The 17158-nt window shown below is 35.7% G+C and overlaps 1 protein-coding gene across 4 annotated transcripts in view; it reads right to left on the bottom strand.

The window, feature by feature from the left end:
• Positions 1-17158, bottom strand: part of LOC135216423 (long-chain fatty acid transport protein 4-like) — a 179917-nt gene that overhangs the window by 128576 nt on the left and 34183 nt on the right. For all 4 annotated transcript variants that reach the window (XM_064251771.1, XM_064251768.1, XM_064251770.1 and 1 more), the window contains exons 3-6: positions 10642-10792; positions 10192-10317; positions 6177-6288; positions 679-756 (exon numbers count right to left, since the gene is read on the bottom strand). In XM_064251771.1, coding sequence (XP_064107841.1) covers positions 679-756; positions 6177-6288; positions 10192-10317; positions 10642-10792 — 467 coding nt within the window. The remainder of the gene's footprint in view (positions 1-678; positions 757-6176; positions 6289-10191; positions 10318-10641; positions 10793-17158) is intronic.

Raw genomic sequence — 17158 nt, 5'->3', positions numbered from 1 at the left:
GCTCAGGATGCGGTACAGTGTACTATAACAACGTGTGAAAATGCTCTTTATTACCTGAAAGAGCAAAGTCTGCTTCTTCGCCAGTTCTTAATTATTCTGCCATCTGAATACAAACGTTACATACTAGAGTATTAAAATTCTCTACTTGTGTAGCTGGTATTATTGTCATATTCTAAATATCACCAGATGTCAAGTATGAATCAATTTTCCCTTTTCTTTTATTTACTTTTCGTCCATGCACGTTGGCAGTAATTTTTTCTTACTTTTACTTAAACTCACTGGGTTTTCAAAGAACCATAAGGTTACTTTATATTTTTTCCTTCTACTTCAGAATACCCTTGCAGTTCAGCTACAAGTATTGTACATTATTCTATGTTTAATAATATTCTCTTACCTTTTATTTTTGGAAAAGTTTCATTATCTTGTCCTCTTTCCATTCTCCACTTTCATGCAGTTAGTATTCCTTCTTTATAAAATGATAAACGTATGGCCTTCATTTCTGAATTTGCTGTCGCATATGAGTATTAACATATAAACTTGTGCCTCACTTGATAATAACGATGAGAAAGGCTAACCACACAAAAGGAACACATTTCCAAATCTTCAAATTCCTCTCCATTTTATCAGTAACATATGAAACCATAAAATTGACAGCATCAAACAAACAAGAGACAATACCTTTAATGACAGGAGCTGTATTACCGCAACCTGATATGAAGACTGGAAGGTTCAGTTCCTCTAGCACTTCTTTTATAGCTGTCAAAAGAAAAGTAGTCATTAGACACTCATTGGTTCTTTGTAAGGAGTTAATTGGCCTTGAGAAAATACTAATGATCCTCCACGCTGAAAACGAACTGTCAAGCAATGAATGACACTGAATTTTGCTGAACCAGTAATTATTCTTTCAATTTTATATTAAAGAAGAATTGCACAAATATTCAGTACATACATGCAATCATTCTTGTGAAAACCATTGATCACATAAAACACAGGAATAGGTTTAATCTTAAAATAGGTTGAATCTTGATGTCACAAAAAATACTATCGTAGCTAATTCGGAACTTACGAAAAGGCTATTTCTCAGTTTCTTCCTAAGTCAAATTTAGCACAGAATATTTTGATCATTTCTGTACCATATATATCATCAGGTCCCTTGTATACATAAAGGTCTCATTAAACCAAACCATAAGCAGAACAAAGCAGTTTACTGTTAGCAGACATTTCATATAATCATTTATTTCATTTTTAATTATAATTGTAACTATAATGAACACTGCTGTAAGAATCATCATGTCACAAAGTTGGAGGAAGCAAAAACCATAGACAAGAATTATAAAATGGGTCACAGAAGTGCAGTACAGTGTCCTGATAAATGCTTGCAACACCACAGATTGTAATAAAGCCTTTACTCAAGAAAACACACAGAGACAAACTGGTTTTGTAATTACATAAACTGACATTAAACCAGTTTCTTAAGCCCCTGATTCTGCCTTCCTGGTCTCTCCCTGCACAGCTTGTTAAATACGAATCTATAACAGACACAATAGCCAGCGATACTGAGGGTCATTCAATATATTCAAGTCATCGGAACACAATGACCACCAACAAATAGATGAACGATTGATTGATTGATTTGTGGCTATTAAAACTGGTGTCACATCTAGGTTATTAACGCATTAATAAAATTACAAAGAAAATTAAAAAGATAATTATATGAGCTTAAAAGAAGATACATATAAAAATATCTATATCTATCAATCTATTCTCTCTCTCTCTCTCTCTCTCTCTCTCTCGCTCTCTCTCTCTATATATATATATTTATATATATATATATATATATATATATATATATATATATATGTATAAATATATAATCATATCTATAAAATTAGACCTCGTCTAAAGTTTTTTGAAGATTGCCTCCTTAACAAAGATATATAGCTGCTTTTAATTAAAATGTTCGGTGAGAAACATCGCAACGATAAAATGTCGATCTCCGTCATGTCCCTAAGAAAGGAACCCATGTCTTAAATTCCCAAGACTGGGACATTTGGCCAACAAATTTCTCACACTCAAGGGCACAATGTAGTCATCGTACAATGGAGGATTTTTGCTTGACATCAAGAACTCTCGAGTGAGTCTTGTATGTCCAGTCCTTAGCCGGCATAACATCCTTTCTATATCTATTTTTTTTATAGTCTGCTTGGCATATAGCTCCCTATTACACGATTTGACAGCCTTATTTTCGCTGAAGAAGGGGATGCCAGTGGACTTTTTGCATCATTGGAAAGTGCTTCGGAGAAGGATGGGATACACTGGAACAATGCTACGGGATACGCATCAGATGGAGAAAATTTGATTCAAGGAGCCAACAACTCTCTTTTGACAAGAATAGAAACTGCTGCGCTCAATATTTTTGTGCCAAAATGTTACTGTCATACTTTCCATTTAGCTGTAGAGCATGCTTGTAAGGTATTGTCGAAGACAGCGGACCAACTAATCCATGATAAATACAATCACTTCAAAATGTCTCCTCATCGACAGAAAAGTTATGCTAAGTTTCAAAAACATGCTTATGTCGATGCCCACCGAATTCTAAAACCAAATCTGAGGTCTAGTGCATTAGACGGATTTTTAGAACAATGGCCAGATCTTCTCTTGTATTTCTCTGCAAGTGAGAAGAATTCCCTGCAGCCTGCCAGGATACTTGATGCACTAAAATCCAAATATGTCAAGGTAACTCTAGAGTTTTGTGATTTTGTCCTTGGAGACCTGACTGGTTTAAATGCTACTTTTCAATCAAACACATTTCAGCCTTATTCTAGAGGTTGAACGTGTTGTAGGGATGCTTTGCCAAAACTTCAGAAAGACAATCAAGAATCTGAGTGACATCAATGCTGATGCTGAATCGCAGTGGTTGCCCCTTGACAAAAGTAAATCCGGGGATAATGGCACAGGAAACCTCGACATGCATGCTTCCACATGAGAGGAAAAGCTTCCAAAGAAGATGCAGACTGGTGTAGGGAAGCTGTCCGCCAAATTCTTCAGAGGATTAACCTCACGGACCCAGTCTTGCATTCACCGAAAGACGTCAATCAAGAAAAAATACTGGATGGAAGTACTGATGTTAGATCAGGGGGAATTCTCGCTACTGCATTTCCTAGGATCAGTTTATCAAACGTGCAGGATACTGATCGACAATGATGATTATTTTGATTGATGAAACTGTAAGAAAGGGAGGGTGGAAGAACAAACCTATTGTGGAATTTTGGCAAATTCTCAGCCGTCTTCCTGAATATGAAGATGTTACCATTTTCATGCTACAGATGACCTCTTCACCATACATAACTGCAGAAGTAGAGAAGACTCTTTTCAAACTTAATGCAAACACAACGAAGCTCGGGAATTTGCATGCCGTACACACCTTAGAGGCAATTATCAAAACCACAGAAACCTTTCCTTCTCAAATTGGTGTGAAAAAATGCAAGAAAAAGCTACATGGACAATTGTGGGCAAAAAGGAAATGATCAGATCCTTAATGATACGGAGGCTGAAGATTTTGTTTTAATTATATATATTACAACCGGCAGAATATACTACTTACTTTAACTAAGAATTTTAAAAAATCAGGTGTTAAGAAATGAAAATTCAAAAGAATACCAAAGATCCATTTTTCCTTTACTTCTTATGACAGAATAAAAGATACTTTTCATTTGATTATTACATATATTTGATTTATAAATACCAAAGAATCGATTCAGTAGTCATTTTCTTCCTTTGCAAAAACTATTCTTTATTTGGTTATCACATTTATTTTCTCAGGGAAAATACATTTTTCTTCACATGATTTTGCTATTGAGAATGAATAAAATTTAAATATATAAAAAGTACTTTTACTCAAATCTTCTATCAAAAAGCCACCGGAATTTGGGATTATTGTTGCGATAATTCCAATATTTAGGCCGTTTGGGGATACCTGATTCTGAACTCGTGTAAAAGAATTAAAAACAAAAATCAACATTGGAGAGACAGAGGGTGGATGAACGCCAGGAAAAAGTTCTAGCATCTCCTGATACTCTGTTGTGATCATGTTTTTACATGTAAGTGTGGCGTGTGCAGTTGAAAAGCTGTTTATAATCCAACCCAGCCCCAACAGCGGGTAAGTGGATCAGCAGATATAGTACTGCTGGCATTTTTATAAAATGAAATGCATGGCAATTCTTTTATGAATAATTCTATTCTAGTTTCCCCTTTAGTTTCATCTTCCACCTTCTTCCTTTGATTAATATCTATTTGTTTTGAAGTATTAGCACTCAACACCTGCAAAAGATCTTGGACAGTCCTCATGTTAACATTAAGGATTTGTTTTTAGGAGAACTACTCCACTGGTTTTCATTCAGTTCCAAAAATAATTAGGTTTATTCAATTGAAATTGTAAATATAACTATTTTGTTTGGTGGGCACGTCTATTTCATAAAAAGGTACTATATACGTAAATTTCTATATTCTAGAGGGCACCAAGGTCAGCTAATTTTATTCAAGTTGTATATCAAGTATAAAATTAAAATGCCGATACTAAAAGTCCTTTATTTTGTTATAAGGATTATCTGCATAGAAATATGATTGTTCAGTTTTGAGATTTTGTGGGATAACAACCCACTTTAAATTTAGTATGTTAATATTGAAACAACAGCACATCATCGTAAGCGCACTGTATTAGATGTTCAATTTAATTCTTTTGAAATGGATGAGAGCATCTTTACACTGTCATCAGAGTGCTAATGAGCAACACGGCCTTTTGAACATGTTCACTGAACCATTTCATCTAATATTTGATCAACCATGCCATCAGGATATAAATGCACATGTGTAAGTGATTACACTGTACATAATAAAATATGGAATGTTATTCCATATATATAAAAAACTAAAACTAAAGAGGTCAACCAGATTGCTTGCAGGAATGTGATCAGACCAGATACGATAAAGTATGCTAAGATGACGTATACAATAAAGTAGGCTAAGATAACATGCCGTCACCTGTGGTCCTTCATTTGTTTTGAAAACATTAGTCCAAGCTTCCTGCTTGAGACAACTACCGCGACCTATAATTCAAATGGCCTACGTGATTTGTAACTATGTCATCTGTGTGTATGTTCGTATGTTCGAGCTACTGTCTGCTTCCTTTATAATTTGTAACCGAGATGGTAGTCAGAGTTGAATTAGCCATCATCATTGGCAGAAGCGATCAAGCCATCGTCATTAGAAGACCTGTACAATCCTATCTGATATTCATCCTGTAATCTCAGAGGAATATATGTATTTTTTATACTTCGTGTTTTCTACTAGAAACCTCACATCAGAAAGAAGATATCAGCATGAGTTTAACACATCGTCGTCATAACCACTTCGAAAGTTATCCTCGAACCCCAAGACACTCCAATGAGTATGGAAGTGCATAACCAACCGACTTAGCGTAAGATTATCGCAAGTCTAACATTACCTCATAGGGCGCCTTATTATACAAGGCAACAGCCCTTTCACATGTATGGAAAACACGGATTCTACTTTAAACATACCTTATCAACAAATATAGACAATGGCAACAAATAGGATTACACATCTAAACATGTCTGAGTAAAGGAAAGACTAAAGTAACTTCAGGTGTAAGGCACGTGAGCTAAACATAAAAAAATACTGCTTACTTTGGTACATATGTTGCAAACAAAACGCTACTTAGAAACAAAATATATAACACTTAAGAAATTTAACAACACTTAACAAAACAATAACACAAAAAAATTTTTTTTACAGATATATTGGCAATTACACAATCATTCTATATATGGCTTTCAAAGAACTGAGATTAAGAAAACAAAGAAAATTTACCTACAATGAATTATAGATGTATATCTGGCCAGCAGTACAAATGAAAGGAGAGTGGAGAGCTATATCATTCAAAGCAGCCCCATTAAACCTCTAAGTACAGGCTATCTCGCTAAAAAAAAGCACTAGGTATACCATCAAAAGCTACGCAAATTATACACTGTAAACTTTCTCTGCATTTAGCCGAGTACTGTAATAGCGTTAATAAGTCCTCAGGGTTTGTATTTGCATAGGAACAAAAATATCTGCAAATATGTCCATTAGAAATGCTTTAAATGTTTTAGACTTACATGCTTGGAGTTCAATTCCACAAATAACCGCCTTGCAATCTGCTACTTTGATTGAGTGTACTAAGGACACGTTTTGGAGATTAAAGTTTATCAAAGCTGGCACAATACCAACCTGCAATTGAAGAAAAAAGGAGTTGAAGTCAGTTAAACTCACAAAACCTTTCACATTAATTACATGTTGCACTACGCTTCAAATACGTACTGATATTCTAGGCTCATAGGACTCACCATGAGGTGATTTGGGGCAAAGTAATGTTAAGGAAATTGGGTAGCCAAGATGGAGAGACCACAGAGAACGATGAAAAATAAAAGGTAAAACGCAATAAAGAGCAGGGGCTGAAGGTTACTACAAAGACTTTTTAAGAGTCTACAGAGCACCACATGAAGTTCACTCTCAAACTGGACAGGAAAAGGCAGCTTAACCACCAAGTAATTGTTCCCAAGTTCTTGTACAATGTATTGGAAGGTATTTAATTCAATACATAATAAAACTCACTCGATACATCTGAAAAGATAAAACAAGTGGAAAAAAAGTCTTATAATCTAATCAGCTTTAGGAGGATTTAAATACTAAAACATGAAAGCCATTTTCATGTTTAATACATTAAGGCCTTTCAGTTTACTCACGGCTTAATTAATACCGGTACAGTGCTACTCATGCTGACTAGATAACTAGTATTTACATACTGTAAAAATAAGTTTAGAAGAAAAGGGTTGAGCCAACAATTCCTAACCCTACAAACATTAAACACCATCCAGAAGCTTGGATCAAGTACCTTCACGCTACATACATATACATACATAAACAAGTATAATAAGGATATACAATGCATTTCATATCACTTGGACAACCCTTCATCAAGAAGTGCATCTTTACTCTTCTGTTGCCATAAGGGCTAGGGGGGAGGCAATTGTAAGTAAAATAAGTTCAAAATAAAGGGGTTATATTAGCTTTGCTTTCTATCTTGTACTTGTTATCCTTTTCCACGAGTCTCATAACATGTAGTGCTTTCACTTCTTCAACTCTGTCTTCTTCATATCTTACTTCTCATTTAAGAACAAATCCTTCTCTCCACCTCTGCAAGTCAAATTGATTGACATATATTATCAAACTGGCATAATAATAATATTGATGGTCATGGGAGTCAAAAACCTATTTGTTACAATACTAAATACATATACAGTAATAGCATAGTTATCTTGTCAAATTACGGGGTGAAGAGCATGAGATCCCCAAAATTCAAACATTGCATAGGCTATGTTAGGCTGAGAGATCTTACAAAATATCAAAGACTTCTTACAAAGTGTCAAGGATATCCTTGATAATGAGCATTACTATATTCAAGAGCATTACTGTATTCAAGACGCTACTGAAGATTCCTGCCAGGAATTCAAGGCAATTTTAAGTTAGAATAATATTTTTTGAGGACTACCTAGAAGGAGAAGGATAGTCTTGCTAGGTCCTTCGGAGCCACCTAAATAAAAGATCAAAGGCCAAGAAGAGTATGGGTCAGTTTCTTAGATTCTCTTGAGAGTCAGACCCGTCTCACAGGGATGACCCTCCTGGTTCTGTAGTACTGGGAGCATCAAGGACACCAACACCTGCCCCTGATGCAGTCTGGTAACTATTGGTGAGACACCTCAATGTGTCTCCTTTCGCTGTTGGTAAATACATCCTCAATGAGAGGAAGATTGTCTGGGGTGGATCATGTAGAACTTTGGTCCTTGGTGTCCCTCCTGCAGTATGAATACTAAAACTACTTAGGGAAATAGTCATCCTCCACAGTGGCAAGGCAACCAAAACAACTGAAGCCCCCTTTTTTTGCTTTAATGGAAATTATGGCACCTCCACAATCCTGGAAAACCCATACCATCTAAGAGTGGCCAAACCTTCTGAATCCTTCACCATTAAAACAGCTAATCATATGAAGGCACAACTTCAGAACTTTACAAATAATGGGAAGCATGTCATTGGCAGAGATATAGCTATTCATTTCAGTTATTTGGGTACCTAATAATTCCAAACAAGGATGGGCAACACTTGTCCTGGCCTATGAATGAAAAACGCTCCTACTGGAATTGGTTTCCCATCAATCTGGTAACCTTAAGGGCAAAATCTCAGATGGGAGGAGTCTCTTCTGAGTTCCATGCAAGACTCCACCTTCCAACTGTCCTATTCTCTACCACGATCCTGGTAGTGAGTACTAAGGAACTTCTTGAGGCGTCTAGGACTGCCTTGGCTGCAGGTACAGTAAGTGTCAGAAGGAATGACCCGTGATTTCTGAGAATTTAGCTAGAAATTCACTAAATGTCAACTACAATATATAGCTAAATTACTTTTTTGTTGTAATGAAATATTTATTAAGCAAAAAAAAAAAATATCATTCTCTGGACCTTGCAAGATGGTCTTGCCCATAGTTTATACACTTCGGTTCACTACACTACATACGCACACAGGTTCATTTCGACATTGTTTTGTTGCCTGTCCATATTTACTACAATTATGACACTAGCGGTTTTGTGACATGGTCTTACTTCCCAAGTTTGGCATAAAATTTTTATTTTCTGAGGTAGATCTTGACCTTAGATTTTTATTTTCACAATTTTAAATATTTGTTTATTCATCTGTTTACTTGGTAAAACATATAGTTCACAATCCTGTACCTTTGGGTATCTTTTTAAGTGAGTCTAATAGTATATTCTTTTCAACATACCTGTTATTATTCTTGGGAAGTACAATGGTACGCTGAATACTGTTCATATTTTAGGTTATCTATATTTTTCATTGATATATAATTTTCTGACTGAATTTTTGTTGTGGCTTCTATAAGCCACATTTTTTCTTTTATTTGTTCATTTCATTCGTAGAAAGTCCACTCAATAAATAATTTTCCTACTTGGGTGCTGATATTCTTTGGTCAGCTTCTAGTGTTAGATACCTTGACCAACTTCCATTCCCAAAGAGGCAGTTAAAGTGAGGCAAGGTTGGGTCAAGACAATATTCAATCTTTTTAGGTTTAGTACTAAATGGTATAAGTGCCAGAAGTCATTGGGAGGTTTGCTGTGTCCGCCACGCAAAGAAAAATGAAAATTTCGTCCAGGATGAAGTCCTCTCACCAGGGGGCCCAACTGGGGGGAGGAGCAATAATGTCACCAAAAGTGGTAACTGGCCTGGGATCCTCACCTACTCTAGTTTTACAGGTGCCGTCCAACTCCACCTCCATCAAGTTAAAAGAGCAATGAATTTAGTAATCCAATACCAGGGTCGTCAACGAAAGAGGAAGGGGAAAATTTATAGGATGAGTTGAATCCCCAGCGGAGAGAGTAGGCTTAAAAGGCTTACTCTCCCTGCAGTGGATCCCTAAGCCTCCCCACCTCCTCAAGGGGTTGGGATCAGTGAGGATGGTGTAGTAATACCTGACACTTTGCTTTGATCACGTTTTTGCTTGTTTGTATGCCGCATGCAATTTGAAACTTAGGTTTTTTTTTTATAATTATGGAAGACTGAAACCATGTAAAGTGAGCCCGTGTATACTGAGGGCCAACAACTACTCTAACACTATGAGACAAACAATACTAAAAATATTAAAACTGGAGCCAAAACAAGAAAATTACCCCATATCTTGTGTGGGTTTTTAAACAATACAAGATATGTATCGGTTGCTTTATGGCAAAAATAAGTATAAGAATACTGCCCTTTGTTGCCATACTTCTATACAACAGTCATCATTTCTGAAGATTCATTAATAGGATGCTCATTCACACAGCTAAACTGAATTCACTAAGTTGACTTTGTTAACCGATGAAGGACAATAAATAACAGCAATGACCCCAACTACCACTCACGGAATGGGGCATGACAGAGGATCCCTTTGGTGGTGGGCGAATTTAATTCAGAGTAGGTCAAGATTCTTTTGTTTCCAGTGGGATATTAACACTTGACTCTTTTCTTGGGCACTGCATATGAGTCAAAGAAAAAGCTTATCTTTTTAATTGATAATGCAATTCACATTACCTTAGCGCAACCAAGCCATGTACAGACATATTCTGGACGGTTGTACATATATAAAGCTATGCTATCACCATGCTTAAAGCCTTGTTCAATCATGAAGTTGCCAATTCGATTACTATACTCATCAACCTGTAAAAGAGGGAGACGTGTATAAATAAAAATACTCACCAACGGATAATATCAAGAATGACTACATAGTTACAACTGGAATTGTTTCACCCTCTTATATTTCGAAAACCTCTCAATATCAATTCAAAACATGAACATGCACAGTACAGAAGATATACTAGTATGTGAGTACAGTATGTGTATTACATAAGGGGTGAGCAGTTTAATATAGAAAGCTGTAGTAGATATCTAAATATACAAGCTCTGATACCCTACACAACTCATTACACTGTTTTGAAACTTTAAAACCATATGTCATACAATAAGATTAACAAGAACACTGACCTGTGTAAATGTCCATTCCTGTCCCTCATAAATAAAGGCCACTTTGTTTGGGTTTTTCCTAACGTTTTCCATGAAAACTTTAGGTACAGTTAAATTATGAAATAAAGCCAGCTTTAGTTTGGCCTTAACTTTCAAAAATCTTATACCAGCCCTGTAAAGAAAAAGAAAAAGAATTCTGATTGACTGGAATTCATAACATTAATTTCAAGAAAAGAATTTCTTATAAATTACAAATAGCACAAAATATAAATTCTTAAAATATAATTAAATCTTTTAAATACAGATGCTTAATTTCAAATGTGTGGTTAGCATTCCAACAGATACACTGCAGAATATAATGACAATTAAAACTTTCACTTGGAGGGACCTTTAACATTTTGATTTGATTATTCAGTACTTTGGTCAAAAGTGGTTAGCAGGTAGGACTGATAAATTAACTATTAACTATCTAGTCACATATGAAAAGGGTTGAATATCATAAAAATGTCAGGTTTAGAAAAAAGTCCATGATTTTATGTTAGTATTTAAAACCATTCCCGTTGAACTCGTTATTGACTGTTGCGTCCTTTCATCTACATACTTTGGGCAGTCCACCAATATGTGCTCCACGACAAGGGGATATCACAAGGACCACACATTGGTAGTTTATCATCCTCCAGATGGGCCTGATTTAAATGAATATAACCTACTGCTTAGTCTGAGGTCCACGATTTCTCTAGTATAGTGATGACCAAAACTTAATCGATTGGCAGATTTTATATTTTAAGTTCTTTTCAGAGAAAAGAATTACATTAATTTTCCCAATTTCTTTAATATAAGAACGGATAGGAAATTTCATGTCAGTATCGGGAACTGGGGAATAATCAGTAAGATTCAAGTTCTGTTACAAATTTGCCTTCTGTATTTGCTTCTTCATTTCGTCTGATACCAACAAGGGCTGGCGCCCAACATAGTCAAGACTAATTTGTAAGGGGTGCAAGCAAATAAAGCAATCACTAGATTTTCAGAAAAGCTTGTTTGTATGGTGTTTTTACGCTGCATCGAACCAGTGGTTATTCAGCAACGGGACCAACGGCTTTATATGACTTCGAACCTCGTCGAGAGCGAACTTCTATCACCAGAAATACACATCTCTAACTTCTCAGTGGAATGCCCGAGAATCGAACTCGCGGCCACCGAGGTAGAAAGCCAAGGTTCCAATCACGCCACTGAGGCGCTAAAAGCTGGATGAGAAGAGCTAAATTGTCTAATGATTGTGGGTGCACTGCAGGAGTCCGAGTATATAGTGAAACTTCTGCCATGTTTTTTTCACGTGCTCTAGAAATGTTAATATGGTTTCCAATGACTCAGTAAAAATGAAAGTTTTAGCTACATGAGACTCATCATTACGCACTACTGCAGTGTGTACCTCATCCTCTGTCTTTGCTCCTTCTGAATAGACCTCTAAGGAGTATGAATTCCATCTTGAGCTATAAATTTGGATTTTACTGCTACCTCAGATTAAAAACATTCCACATTGAACATGCTTGATTTTAACATGGCATTTGCTCATTGACAGGGATTCATCCAAGGATATTCCACTAATAATTCCAAGGGATACCCTAACACCAATGCCACTCCTTGTCAGCATCAGCTACCTCTTTTTTTGTTTTTCTGTTTTTTACATATTATCCATTTCATATCTTTTGGGGGTTTATTTAATCTCACTATCTAGAATTAAGTATTCACAAGTTCTACATTACATTCTTCATCTTCCCGCTGAAGTTATGTTATTACATAAAATTTTGTCTACAGTACATAAGAATTATAACCGGATTAGTGAATTGCAGGTCTACTCTTGCAAAGTTTTCCTCCTCATTCTTGGGTGTAGTGGCATTTCGATTCTTGAGAGGCAGCAAGAGTTACTGCATTTGCAAAAACTTTATGTGGTAAAGATGCTGAAGTAGTAAGAGCAAATATGACGGAATGTTTGGAAGATGCAGCAGGAATTATTGAAGTTGTGGAGGTTTCACCCATAGAAGGCTCTGCTACAGTAATGAAATTAGCAGAATCATAACGATGTTCTCAATTATTTGTTCAAATTTCAGTCATAATTTTTGGAAAAGGGGGATTCTGGTGATATGCTGGTACCCAATAACTTTCCCCTTGCTCTACCATATATTCCTTGTGTGCCATTTCAACCTCGTCTTTCTCAAATCAAAATCAAAGACAGGGCTGAGATTGAGGCGAGTGGTTCCATTCACAGTGGATACAATATCTATTTGAGCTGTTGTGGCTGTCGTCCATTTCCATTCTTCATTTGAAATTATTTTTGTTATAGAAACACCCACCTGCAAAATGGCCTTATTCAAAGCAACTATAACGTTAGTTGTTTCTTAACTTAAATGATCTTACTTTAAAATTCAGATGTTTAATACTGATTAATTTGGGCACGTCATTGCATGAGAACATTAAAAGAGGAGCATTACTTCATATTTGTAGTTTCTTCACTTTGAAAACCTTGAAGGACAAAGATCTAAAATTTCCCTTTCAAAGGAATATTGTAACTCTCTTAAATAAATCACTCCTTTGATTAGATTCATGGAAGTGTCTGACTTCAGAAAAGTAATAACATCTTGAGATGATTCCAAATGGAACAGCATTATAGACTGTAGGTCATCTTAGCTTGTTGGTAATGTTTGACTTTCGTCAAGAGAAATTCCCCATATTTTTCTTCAACATTTTCTTTTGGTACCTTGCAAATATATCTTTCAAAGTATAATAGGCCCTTTCAGATGTTAATACATTCGAATGGCTTGTTCTCTCTCCTCATTAAATAACATAAGAATGTAATCCAGTTATTCATCAACCACATTCTAAGAGCTGAAAATTAAGAACTAAATGCATTCACATCATCTCACTATATAATTCTTTCAGTTGGTTCTATTCTTGAATTGTACAGTTTACAAAAATGTGAGTTAAGTCTAAATATTCCATTTCCACAAATTTTACCTCCACCCTGGTTTTACAGTGTTTCCTTTGAGGAATAAACTATCATTATAGCGAAATCATTGCCTGGTATTGTTACTTTTCCCAGTTGGTCGTCAATGGGTCCATCAGCAGAGGGGGTGATTTGGGCAAAAAAAAAAAAAAAAATGAAAATGAAAAATAAAAAAATAAAAAAAATAATTAAAAAATGAAGAAAAAACTTTTTGAAAACCAGGAAAAGATTCCGCTGGCCTTTTGAGGAGCACATTCCTCCCCCTAGGACACCAATAAGAGCTTGCTCTCAAATGTTCACTACCCTGAAAGGATGGCATCAACCTGATGAGGGTGGCTCAAATGTAGGCCAAACCCACTTGATGGGACTGCAGGTATTACATGAATACCATCATCCTCACTCTAATGATCTGGTGGGTAAACTGGACAGAATGCCACGAATCCAATCCTCAGAAACTGGCACATCCCTGGAATTTGTGGGTGAGCTCTAAAAGACAGCCCAGCCCTCAGATATAAATCTGAGTAACATACTGATACATATCTCTCAGGTCGAAACACTATTTACTATTGGGTAAATGACAAAACTACCACAGCTCATACTACTGGCTTTGAACATGAACTCCAAACCCAGCAATGGTATCAGCTCTTGACAATCGTGACACTGAAGAGAGCTCTGAATGTAAAGGGTCATGGCATTTTGGGATGGTCTCTGTAATAAGCGAAATATGTTTCCAACCACACTTTTATAGCTGTTAAATTTGTAGTAAGCCTCTGGAACCTCATACAGCTAAGAGCCAACATAGTCTGGAGGTGAAGCTCCTGGGGAAGCTTGCCTGCATTCATCATCATTCTTTTGACAAATGACTGGAATACTCCTGTGGCTATCTGCACTCTACATTATGAATGGTGTTTCAAGTTCTCATTCTATGCTGAAAGGCAGACGTGAATACTTCACATCCATAGCACAAGTTTGGTAGGATCAATGCCTTGTACAGCCTCATTGGCTGTTTGCGGTCAGCACCAAGGAAGTATGAGGTGTAACCCTCATCATACAATTAGCCTCCACATCAAAAATTCCATGTGAGATTTCTATCAAATAACAACCCAAGAAATTCTTCATCCATTCATATATAAAACAAAATCTAGATGTGCACCCCTTATTCCACAAAAATTATCACAGTTTTTGTAGCAGAGAATTTGCAACCACATTTTTCTGTCCATTTCACAAATTTTGTTCATACTTAGTTGAAGTCACAGTTCTGCCCAAAACATTCTTGAGGCTGCAAATGATACTGAGAGATCATGCGGAAAATATATGTATTCTATCTTTTGGCATTATTACTATTGTAATATCATTGACATCCCTTCTAAAATCTCTAAAACAACAGACCTTCCCAGAGACTGCCGTACTCTCAGAGGGTCACTAAACATGATACAGCTTTTATTGCCATAAGTTAACCCTTAAACGCCGAGCTGGTATTTCCGAAAGTGTCTCCCATATGCCGGCGGCATTCGGGAGTGAGCGCCGAAGCGGAAAAAAAGTTTTAAAAAAAATCACAGCACGCTTAGTTTTCAAGATTAAGAGTTCATTTTTGGCTCATTTTTTTGTCATTGCCTGAAGTTTAGTATGCAACCATCAGAAAGGAAAAAATATATCATTATCATATATAAATATTGGAATATATGACAGCGCAAAAATAAATTTCATATATAATTGTATACAAATCACGCTGTGAGCAAAACGGTTGAAGCTAATGAGTTAATTATTTTTTCGTTGTATTGTACACTAAATTGCGATGATTTTTGTATATAACAAATTGTAAAACGATCAAAGCAACACAGAGAAAATATTATCACAATATGATGCATGAATTTATAACGCACGGACGTAAAAAAAAAGTAGTTTTAAAAACTTCACCATAAATTGAAATATTGTGCTAGAGGCTTCCCGTTTGTTGCAAAATGAAGTTAATTGATTGAATATTACTAGACTGTAAGTGTTGTAGCTTACAATTGCAGTTTTCAACCATTTCGGTCGAGTTAAAGTTGACCAAAGGTAGAATTTTTTCTATTTATCGTGATTTATATGAAAATATTTCAAAACTGATAAAATCTACAACCATGACTTATTTTTGGTTGTATTCTACATGAAATTGCGCACATTTCATATATAAAACTTTATGTAACGTCTAATATAAAACGGTGCAAACATTACAACAATCGGATGTGATTTTTTCGACAGAGTTACCGTGCGGACGTAGGGAAAATGTTTTTTTTTTTTTTTTTCAAAAATTCACCATAAATCGAAATATCGTGCTAGAGACTTCCAATTTGTTGTAAAATGAAGGTAAATCATTGTATATTACTAGAATGTAAGAGTTTTAGCTTACAATTGCGTTTTTCGACCATTTCGGTCGAGTCAAAGTTGACAGAAGGTTGAAATTTTGGCACTTATCGTTATTTATATGAAAATATTTCAAAACTGATAAAAGCTACAACCATGGGTTGTTTTTTTGTTGTATTCTACATGAAATTGCGCACATTTTCATGTATTAAACTTTATGTAACGGATAACATAAAACGGTGCAAACATTACAACAATCGGACGAAAGAATTTCTGACTTTTTCGGCAGAGTTATCGCTCGGACGTAAGGAAAAAGTTTTTTATCAAAACTTCACCATAAATCGAAATATTGTGCTAGAGACTTCCAATTTGTTGTATAATAAAGGTAAATGATTGAATATTACTAGAGTGTAAGAGTTAAGCTAACAATTGCGTTTTTCGACCATTTCGGTCGAGTTAAAGTTGACCGAAGGTTGATATTTTGGCACTTACCGTTATTTATATGAAAATATTTCAAAACTGATAAAAGCTACAATTATGGGTTGTTTTTTGTTGTATTCTACATGAAATTGTACACATTTTCATATATAAAACTCTATGTAAAGGCTAATATAAAATGGTGCAAAAATTACGTAAAAGTGACGAGAAATAATTTCTGAGATGTGTCACTGATGCTTTTTAGTGCGAGAAGAAAGAAATTCGCGCATGCGCGCCTGGGTAACGCTTGTAAACAAAACAACAGCTTGATCCGTGAACTCCCAGCATCCCTCAAGGTGCGTGATTCAAAAGTTTTCACCAAGTAGGCCTATAACTATTTCTCCGCAAATTTTTAATAAAACTTGTTTGCGTCGACGTATCATAGCCTACATCAATTAAGCACCCAACAGACAATTTTCGTCGACGTTTAATAAGTCCAATAGGCGTTTAAGGGTTAAAATTTCATTTAAAACTACCAACATTGAATATAACGTTACAGTGAAAATTGATGATGCACCGCGCAAAGGAGAAACATGAGGGAGCTCGAAGTACTGGCTCCTTAGCACCCTGTTTACGTTAACTGACAGAGCAAATTATACTCTGAGAGAACCTCTTAAAAGATGCTAAATACACACACACACACACACACACACACACACACACATATATATATATATATATATATATATATATATATAATATATATATATAAGAAAT

Source organism: Macrobrachium nipponense, chromosome 6 (assembly GCF_015104395.2).
Source record: "Macrobrachium nipponense isolate FS-2020 chromosome 6, ASM1510439v2, whole genome shotgun sequence".
Taxonomy (NCBI): domain Eukaryota; kingdom Metazoa; phylum Arthropoda; class Malacostraca; order Decapoda; family Palaemonidae; genus Macrobrachium; species Macrobrachium nipponense.
Note: the sequence above shows the minus strand (reverse complement) of the source record. Positions and strands in the feature narration are given on the sequence as shown.